The 10,000-nt window shown below is 46.2% G+C and overlaps 1 protein-coding gene across 11 annotated transcripts in view; it reads left to right on the top strand.

Moving 5' to 3' along the window:
- LOC125950089 (CUGBP Elav-like family member 2) overlaps positions 1-10,000 on the top strand; it is a 231,815-nt gene that overhangs the window by 206,778 nt on the left and 15,037 nt on the right. For all 11 annotated transcript variants that reach the window (XM_049677736.1, XM_049677733.1, XM_049677732.1 and 8 more), the window contains one exon: positions 8,573-8,751. In XM_049677736.1, coding sequence (XP_049533693.1) covers positions 8,573-8,751 — 179 coding nt within the window. The remainder of the gene's footprint in view (positions 1-8,572; positions 8,752-10,000) is intronic.

Below are 10,000 nucleotides of genomic sequence, written 5' to 3'. Positions count from 1 at the left end.
CTAAATCAATTAGACTTCCTTCAAGTGCCTCACTACGAGCATGTGTGTTCAGTAATCGAGGAAATCTGTTGTTATCTCAGGCAAACACGTTCTGTTTGACGTTTCCATTGTACCAGCAATGGTTACGAAACACTGTGCAATCGAATCCATATAGCTTTATTACAATAAACGTGATGAGTGAAACGATAGAGCACGTGGAGCAAAAATTAATCTTTTTTTTTGTTTTTTATCCTTGTTTTGTGCTGATTGGCTTGACAATTTTCAACTCGCCAATTTAGTCAAACCGATTTGGAGCTTGCCCAAACCGAGCACAGGAATGAATAACTCTGGAACAAATGTGACCCGATTTCAAAATTGCAACTCACATGCCATGTGTGCTGCGATGTCAGATGCACGAATGGCGAAAAGCAATTATTCTATTTCGCTACAACATTACCCCATTCCACCCGAAAGCAGAACAAATGCCCGGTCCCGGAGTTTGACATGTGGAAGCAAAAAGAAAGAACGAGTTGGTTTTGAATTTTACAGGCTGGCGCACACTTCTCGTTGTAAATTGCACGTACATCTGCCAACGAAAACAACTATTCGGTGCGCACTTGTTTATGGGAGAAGAGGGACGGTTGCGCGAGCTTCCGGGAAATTAAAATGTGCCCTGACATTAAAAATAATATTCCATAAGAGTCCAGCAGGCAGCCATATTAGAAGAACGAAACCTTCCCTTTTGCTCCTATGCGCCGTGACGCTCGATCGGGAAAACTCTCTGCAACCGGTTCGTTGGGGGTTGTGGCGCTAGCTGATCTATAAAATCCAATGCAGAGGAAACAAGTGGTGGTGACACGGGACGCGAAAGAAGAAGAGGGCGAAACTTTAAGTACAACTACGTGATTTCTGGTGGCTTCTGTGGTCGCTGCTCTGTCCCTTTTTCGATGCGCTTGTCGGGAGCACACGGAGGAATGCATAAAGAATATTAATTCCATCCTGGGACATAGGATAATGTTGCGTGCCACTAGCACTGCTACTACTACTACCACTACTACTCATCCTAGCACCACCACTACCACTTCCAGCGCTGAGTGCAGATCTTTACGCGCCACGGTTGGCTGCGAGGACGTGGATAGCAAAATATGCTTCCGTTGTTGCGTTGTGTCCTGCTGTGGTCTACCCTTCAACCTAACCTTCTCACTGTCGGTACAATTATGATTTTACCCTTTGCGGTCTATTTGGCGTGCACGGGGCCACACCACCTCTTTCTTTGTTCCAGCCAACCATTGCTCCGCTGCTTGAACCCAAGGACCAGTAATGAATGAATAAGTACGACGTGGCAGTTGCAGCAGCAGCTATAGTGCTTATGCAAATGCGTCTCCACGATGCTGCGACCGAGGATATAATGATAATGTAAAAATGGGGGAAGCACAAAAATATAATGCAAGGATTGCTATGGATTGAACAAAAATAACAGAAGCCGCAGCGCCGGAAATTGCTTATGTATAAAGGCTCGAGACCGCACTGCAAGGTAATCGTTGTTTTAATAAGTCCGCTGCCAGTGACAGTTTTCTTGTAAAAAAAAACAATATGAAATGTCCTGCGACGCACCTTTTTATATAATTTATTGAGTGTACGAGCAAGAGACGGCTTCAAGCATACATTTGTCTAGGCTTACCCGTGATTCCTGTGACAACAGCGTAGCGTGGCATCTTTTCTACGATGGGGCCAGCTAATGGCCCCTGTAGACATTAGCAGCACACTAAACGACGATGACAAACGATTAGCATTGCTCTGTTGTTCATTGTTCTCTCCTCTGGCAGTTACTGAACAGTGCGCAGCATGGCACAGCTGCAGCAACACTGCAACATCCCGTTGCATTAGAGCGCGCTTGTGCGCCCTGCCCTCTGGTCATTTGGAACGGGTTTAGTGTCTCTCTCTTTCTCGCCGTCTCTGTCTCCCTGAGTTGCGAATGTCGTAAAATTTGATGGAAATGGGTTTGCTTTTTACAACTACAGCTGTCCTCTGCCATGATGAATGCAGTAGAACCCAGAGTGGTGGCCCACACCCAAAGTGTGCATAGCGGAAATTAGAAGGCGCAGCGTGGCATATGGCTTTAATTAGATTTTAACTGCTGCAACCATTAGCAGCAAAACTTTTGATTCTTACTATGCATGGAATGTGATAATAATCCCCAGAGGCCCAAATACTGATTAACTTGACGCCAAAGGTTTGCCTTTATTGCTTTTCTTTTCTTTTATAAAAGTTATGCAATGGTTTTATCGAAATTGTATAATGGTTATAGAAGATGATGTAAGGTCTTCCGTTCCCTTTCTTGACTGGCAAAATTGTCCTCCGTGCAGTCGCATTGAGTACCAGTGAACGCTTCAATCCCACGTCTCTGAAGGCTTGATATTGAAATTTATGCCCAATTTATGCCATCGCATGCCGACTAGCGTGGCTGGTGCTATGCGTGAACGAAGCATAACGTCTACGCAACCGATGATCCCCCATGTCAGCTTAGCGTCCTGCGGTCACTTCTCGCACTCTTCATCCTTTATGTATGGCTTCTCTAGCAGAAGCAGCAGCAGCAGCAGCATTGAATAGCTGCTCACATAAATCTTCCTATCACCTCTCACCGCAATGAGAAAGGGAGACCCCACAAGGATAGAGAAGAACCCTCAGCAGAGAAGCGGAGGGAAAAAAGAAAACTTCTTCATTTCTTGGCGGCTTTGCTTGGCTGGTATAAAGACGAGAATTATCTCCCTTTTTCGATACCCCCTTCGGTATCCACATTTTTGGCCCTTTTTTGTGCGTCGTACGCAGATATGCATGAGCATGATGTGTGCTGGATCACCCCCGGCGGATGGTGAGAAATTTTTCAAAACGCCGCATACCAGCCGGACGATCCCGAGGCCAAGAGGATGAGAGGACGGCGAGAAGAAGGATACAATGCATGTAATTCACGTATTAACCTCGGCTTGTTTCGACAGAAAATCTGTCGATAAATTGCTCGTCGTCTACTCATGAGTTGGAAACGCGTGCTACGAAAATGGCGAAAACTTGTTTCTTATTCCGAGGCCAGAAAGTATACGCGTTGTTTCTAGAAAAAAAAAAATCATTTGATAAGCTCGATTTTTTTTTCAAAGCAACGATAGCTTGTATTAGCATTAAAGATGCATATTTCATTCCGGTCGATGTGTGTTATCTTTGAAAGATACGAGCCCCCGTCTGCTCGTCGAAATTGGCCACATCACGTTGGTCTCTGGCCGGTCTCTGGCGTCCGCTAATATCATTAGCATCCGTTGTTGCTGCTGCTTCGTCATCGTAAAAGCACAAATCAACGCGCTCGCGCTCGGAGCCCACGGACTCCGACATCAGATTGATTGATAGTGTGTGATGCGCAGAAATATTAATGAGGATAAATAAGCGATGAGCAACAGCATCCGAACCCGGGGCAGCAACAATCCATCTCGCTTGATGAGGACGGACACCGGTATGACATCTGGTGACGGTGACACTGTTGCATGTTGACCGTTGCGACGATGACGATTGTTGCATGTCACTTAATTCATGTAATTACAACCAATTCTTCTCACATATCCAGCTTCAACTCACCCTCCTGGTGGGGGGCATACGATGCGAAGAGTAAATATTGTCCTTCGCCAAATCACGCCAACAATTGACCGGAAACTGGCGCTGCTACTGCTTCTCTGGTGTCCCCCTGGCAACAAATTTCGCACTGTTCATCGAATTTCGTTAGCCATTTTGGTATCTTTTTGGTGGGAGGATGTACTTCTGGCCCACAAAAAGAGCACTACCGCGGGGCGGTATAGATGAAGGAGGGGGAATCCAGAGCCTTCCGTGGCCACTCGAGTGGTATCATAGCATCGCCTATCGCGACTGTGTTTGTGTTTATTCTCGTTATTGTTGATTTAAGAGTGTGCTGCGAGCGCGAGGAAAAATCAACTATCCAATAGATGATACGTGGATCGCGATCCCCACCACCCCCCCGCGATGATGGTGTTCCTTCCCTTCCTCTGTTTCCATTTGATAGCCACAGGATCTCCCTCCGTTTGTGTCCTCTTGTCGTCGTCGGATGATCGTTTTGTTTGATTCGAGCCCTGGTGGTGGTGGTGGTGGTTGAACTGGAAAAGCGCATCGGTCGCGGGCGTGCGCGCGCGCGGAAAACAAACACGTTCACCCAGTGATACTACCCAATGCCCCCGTGGCCAACAACCATTCGTGGATGGCGGTTGTTCGGGGGAAAATATGTTTACTTGTGTGTTGGCCCGCGCATGTGTCTCATTCTCTCTCTCTCTCTGTCTGTCTGTGTACCATTGTGTTATGTGCCGGTGTTTGACGAGGTGTGGAAGCCAAGCTTCTTCCATCATCCCCATCGTTCTGTGCCAATTCAACATGGAGGAGAACCAACGCGTACTCTCCACTCACTTCGCTCGTTCCCGCTCCTGATCGCACCACAAACCCCCATGACAGTTAGTGCTGCCGTTGGCGGTTGGTGTTTGCACATTTATTATGCTATTGTTCTCTCATCTCCTGGTCCTGGTCCCTGAGCCACTTCCAGACGTTGCTTCCGGCTACCACCACACACGTACACACACACATACACGCTGATGGTGATGGTGGTGTGTGAGGTGTCGTCACCGGACGGAAGCGAGAACGCGCTGCATGTGCGATAACGTGGCGCAAAATCGAGAATTCCGGATGGGCCGAGGGCAGTAGCAGTGGCGAAGGGTACTCTCACACACACACACACAGTACTACAAATCGCGTATCGTACAACAGGAATTTTCCCACCCCGCTTTTCCCGGTGCCCAATCGTGCTAATACCCGTGAGCAAACATTCGCATTTGGTCGCTTCCTGGCCCCTGACGATGAGGAGAAGGACCGCGACCAGGAAGGGCTGGTAGACAGTCGATGGTAGTAGAGGAAGTTATCGCGCGGATATGAGATTGTAGGATTTTGACAAATCACTATCGTTATAATTATGGATGAGCTATAACAGTTGTGTTGTGGGTTTGGGCGATCCACACACACACACGCATTCGTATTCCGTGTTCGGCGCCATTGCCCATGACGTGGCTGCTGTGTGGTAAATGCGGAAATTTGAAGCGCAACGAGTATTATGCGAGCGTGATAAGAGAGAGAGAGAGAGAGAGAAAAAGGGAAGCGTAAGGAGCGTGAGGTGTGCTGTATACAATGGGTATAACAATGTCTCGCCGGTACCTCGCGGGGACGGATATCGTATTTGATATTCATTTTGCGATGCATCGAAGGTAGAAGGAGGAGGAGGAGAACGGAGCAGGTGCACGGTACAATATATTGTGTAGCTCTAGCACCATAAATCGCCATAAACACAGCACACAGGTATTAGCGGCAAAAGTGTAGATATTCCAGCAGCAGCAGCAGCACACGTTATTGATACGAGCATAAACGTGTATGTTTGCTCTGCAACCGGTGCAGTGAGTGTACGACCCAAAACTTTCTCCATACAGCCGATTATGAACGATCGCGATGAGTCTCATCGCGGAGGGGCTCAGGTGAGCATCAGCCCATAAGCACACAGACACGTTGGCATATATTTCGTATTTATTTGCGAATCATTATCGAGCGCAAGACTCGAGGCGCTCGTGCTCGGGGACGTTAATTTTGGGCTAATTCTGCTGCTTTCAGTCGCATTAGAAGAGAGTTGTCTACTCTGCAAACGCACTCCGCGTGTTTAGAGTTAAAATAGATGTACTCGGTTTTTTTTGATCAGTATGTCGGTAAACAACTGCCAGTTCGAAGGCAATTTTTTGCAGAAAAATATCATATGTTTCACCTTTCACTGTGACGTCCGTTAGGCTGCGCTCGGTACTCAAATTACACGAGATTTTAAATATCTCTAATGGACAGTGACTAGGCGTCTCCATTGCGATGTTGCAGAGCATCCAATTACCTTTCTCTGGCTTCAACATGTGTTTATCTGTTACCGTTTGAAACTGTGTCAGTATAATGAGTGTAACACCCCGCTCTTCAGGCTGTAAATCTGTGAAAAATGTTCTGGCATATCGATCCAATGCCGTAGGTTTAAATTACACAGCTCCCTATTGGATGCATATGGACATGCACGACCACGTGCCATGAGGTTGAAATAACATTTTTCACAAATAAGAATACAATGCTCTATACGCACTGGTCGATAAAAATAAGAGCCTGAAAAGGCATTAAATTTCGGTCGTGCACTCATTACAGGGAATTAATTTCTGGCCGCCACCCCGGGGCCGTGATGTTGTTATCGTTTTGAATAGAGATATGAAATCTTGTTTATGCGCGGTGTAGTAGCTTTGAATTGAACTTATGAAATCAAATTTCAATGAACGCTGCAAGCACCAGGTGCACTGCTGCTCCTCATGGGCGTCCCATTTGACGCAGAATGATTCCCTATTGAACGAAAGAGAAGCGGCAAATGGATTTATTGGAAAATATTATATACATCCCCACACCAGGCCCTGTGCGACTCTCTTCTCTCTAAACAACGAGGTGATGAATACAGCGGCTTATGTATTTCATCGCCAATACTCAACCAACAATATCTCAACTACCAGCATCCACGAACCATCACTCCCAGACACAACAGGACTGGCGCCGTCATCTACCCTAAAGCGTGTACAATACATTAGGCTTCCATCTATACGGTGGTGCGGTGGCAGCGACGCTCCCTCAACACTTGTATTCGATGAGGTACGAGACGAGACGCGAGGGAGGCTGACTCTGTCGAGTGAAACAAATCCGTATATCGTGAATTTGAAAATTTTGCTCGCTAATTGCCAATTAGTAGCGTATTAAAAGTTATCCTGCCTTTTCTGGGGTGCCTTTTTATCGCCGCGCAATATCGCCTGGTGCACACACACACAAACACGCACTTGTCTGTCAGGTTGAATCAGCGAAGCGTCAGATCGCGAGAACCCAGGACGAGCGTCAGAGGCTGTCCGACGATGGCAGGATCTTTGCTTCGTTTTGTTTTCAATTTCCGGAATCGAATGTTAAATAGTTCAATGAGGGTGTATGTGTTGGCCTAGGGCGGAAAGCAGCCGACAAGCAGCTTATTCGGGAGGAAGTTTTCAGCTTATTATCAGCACATGTCCCGGCTGAACAATAAGAGCTCTTGACAATAGAGCGGTACGGATATGCATGTTCGTGTGCTTACCAGGAATCTAAACAATCACTTGGGACAGGTCCTGAGGTATTGTGATGTTCATGCGTTTAGTTTGAAGCTGTACTCGGCATGGCACAACACGCACCGATGCATGTAACATGTACTTTTCGAATGTTACTACATTTATTTTAGTCCTACCTTAGCTAATAGACATTCTCATTTTATGGGCGAGATTGCGCTTTGCTGTTTAATTATAACGAAGGAAATAAATTCTTCGTTTCGTTTCGTACTACTTTTTGTTTATTCCCTTTTCTCGCCGTGTGCCATTCACTGCACTGCCAGTCCAGTTGGTTGTGACTCGGCAGAAACGATGCACCCCCGTTGCTTGCTCATTCGATGCATTCTCGAGCAAAAAACGGGGAAAATTGGGGTGCCGGTAAACACCTGTGACCAGCTTGGTCCATAATTTATCCGGAACTCAGACCGCAGGACGGGAGTGAAATTATGCTCCGCTGGCTAAACCAACAACAGCTTGTGCGGTATAATTTGGCCATTATGAAATTTTGTTTCTTTCCATTAGGAAAGCGCCGAGTGCCTTCATGCATCGGGAACTAGTTAAATTTTCTAAATTTTACGTTCTTTTTGTCAGTGCATCTAATATTGAAACGAGATTGGCATTATGGCAATGGAAAAGTTATATTATTCTGTGTTTATTTGGAGTTGCTTAAACTTCTATTGATTATATACTTCCTAGTTGTGATTTTCAAATCATAACGAATAATGAAGTTATTCGTAAAACAGGATTTCTAAACAAGAATATAAAGTCGTATCGCATATTTTTTGCTAAAAGTAGGGAGTGAAATGTAAATCTACTCCATAAAACCAAAGAAGTAGTTTAGTACTTGCGTATTCCAGCTACCTTTTCGATATCATTGCCGTGTTCTGCCATGGAATCCCTATTCTTGTCTCTTTATTATCTCGCCTGCGGCTAGCGAGCAGGGGTGTCCTCGGTACTGAATAATCAAGTTGGGGCTTCTGTACTCCGAAAAGGTGCCATTTGCTTATCCGCCAATGATATGGCATGGATTATCGGGTTTAACCAAAACAACAAAACGACTCCGATTGTGTCTCCCGAGTGAAAGTAGAAAGAAAAGGTCTACTTCATGTGTTCCCTTCCTTCGCGTAAACATGTTCCAAACAAATCCAATCGCCCAGACCCATTTGTTTATCTTATTTCGCTTCTTTCGAGTATTTTCTTCTTTTCTCGTTAGCTCGTTCACCTCATTTCGTTATCCATCGCAACATTCGGTCGGGAGAAAGCCACACGACAAGTACCATGCGCCTCCATCGACTGGTCTGGCCCCGACCAATTAATGTTCCCGGTACTAATCGGTATTTCTCTTCCTCTCTCTCTTTCACTTTTCTTCACAGAACGCAAACTGTTCGTCGGTATGCTGAGCAAAAAGTATAATGAAAACGACGTACGGCACCTCTTCTCGGGCCACGGTGTCATTGAGGAGTGCACGGTGCTGCGCGACCCGTCCGGGCTGAGTAAAGGCTGTGCTTTCGTTACATTCGCCACCAAACAATCGGCCATCAGTGCAATTAAGGTGAGTTGAACGAGTTCCCCCCGGAGTGGCTCTCTGCGATGATTAATGTGCGTGGCGAGCGCGCCGGATCGATCGTGCGCTTTCAAGGACAATCGTCGATACACGACGCTCAAGTCAAGGCTACTCCAAACGGCCATTTCAGTAACCACGCTTTAGACAGCGCATTAGTCAGAAGAAGGAGAGGAAAAAAATAGGAATCAACCTGTGGCTAACACACACACACCGCACGCAATAAGTTAAACCGTCTGTTTCATTACAAATTACCGTGGCATGAGATGCGCACTTTCGGTCAAAGTGTGGTGGCCGAACAATAAATAAATCATATTTGTATTTGCAACCAACCCACCACCAACCCACCATGCGACACCATGATGGCGATGGCGATGGCGATGGTGAGCTACGAAAACTAGTTCGAGAGTAGATGCGGCGGAGGTCCTTACAGCGGTTTACGTTGCTACAAACACACTGCACTGTGTATGTGTGTCCGCTCAGTGAGTGGTAACCTGGAATATCCCACAAACCAACCTCCCCACGATTTGATTTATGACTTCGAAGAAAGGGTGATAACCACTAGATTGCACCAGAGGTTGGGTGAGTGAGGCCAGAGAATCAGCTCTGTGTGTGTGTGTGCGCGAGTGTTTGTGCCGTGCTGATATGGTGAAACCTTTGGTCCGGGACGTTAAAAAAGAGGTTATTTATTTATCGCTTTCACCACTACCACACGACAGGCAGACAGGATGGTCATCATTTCGTAATATTGACCGAATCGAGCCGTAGAGGCACCGCTTACCGCGCCGATTCGCTACCACCAAGTTGCTGGGTAGTTTTATGGCACGCATTCCTGTCCGTTCACTTCCATTAGTTATTTCTATATCAATTTAATGGCTTCTGGTGATCGCTGAACATTAGATATAGAAGGGCAGCGCACCAATGATAGTACCACCTCAGCGGTGAGAATGACTTTAACACACAGCGCACCGTCTGTAGCACGCTAAAGGCTCATTTCGAGCATCGAACTTGCTGCTTTCAGCTTATTGGTGTAATTGAAAAATTGTAAAATAGACAGAAAAAACCAGGTTGCATCATGTTGCAATTAGTAACACGATCCCGCTTTCACATCATACTGTAACGAGATACTCGAACCCCCTTATCCTGGTGTAAACCATAATGAAGCTGCGGTTGCAGGTGTTTAAAAAATGTAATACAAATTACGCAAAAATGCACGCGGTGGATATATCATTAACATCAA

This window comes from Anopheles darlingi, chromosome 2, assembly GCF_943734745.1.
Source record: "Anopheles darlingi chromosome 2, idAnoDarlMG_H_01, whole genome shotgun sequence".
Taxonomy (NCBI): domain Eukaryota; kingdom Metazoa; phylum Arthropoda; class Insecta; order Diptera; family Culicidae; genus Anopheles; species Anopheles darlingi.
The sequence above is the reverse complement of the archived record's forward strand: the minus strand, read 5'-3'. Positions and strand labels throughout refer to the sequence as shown.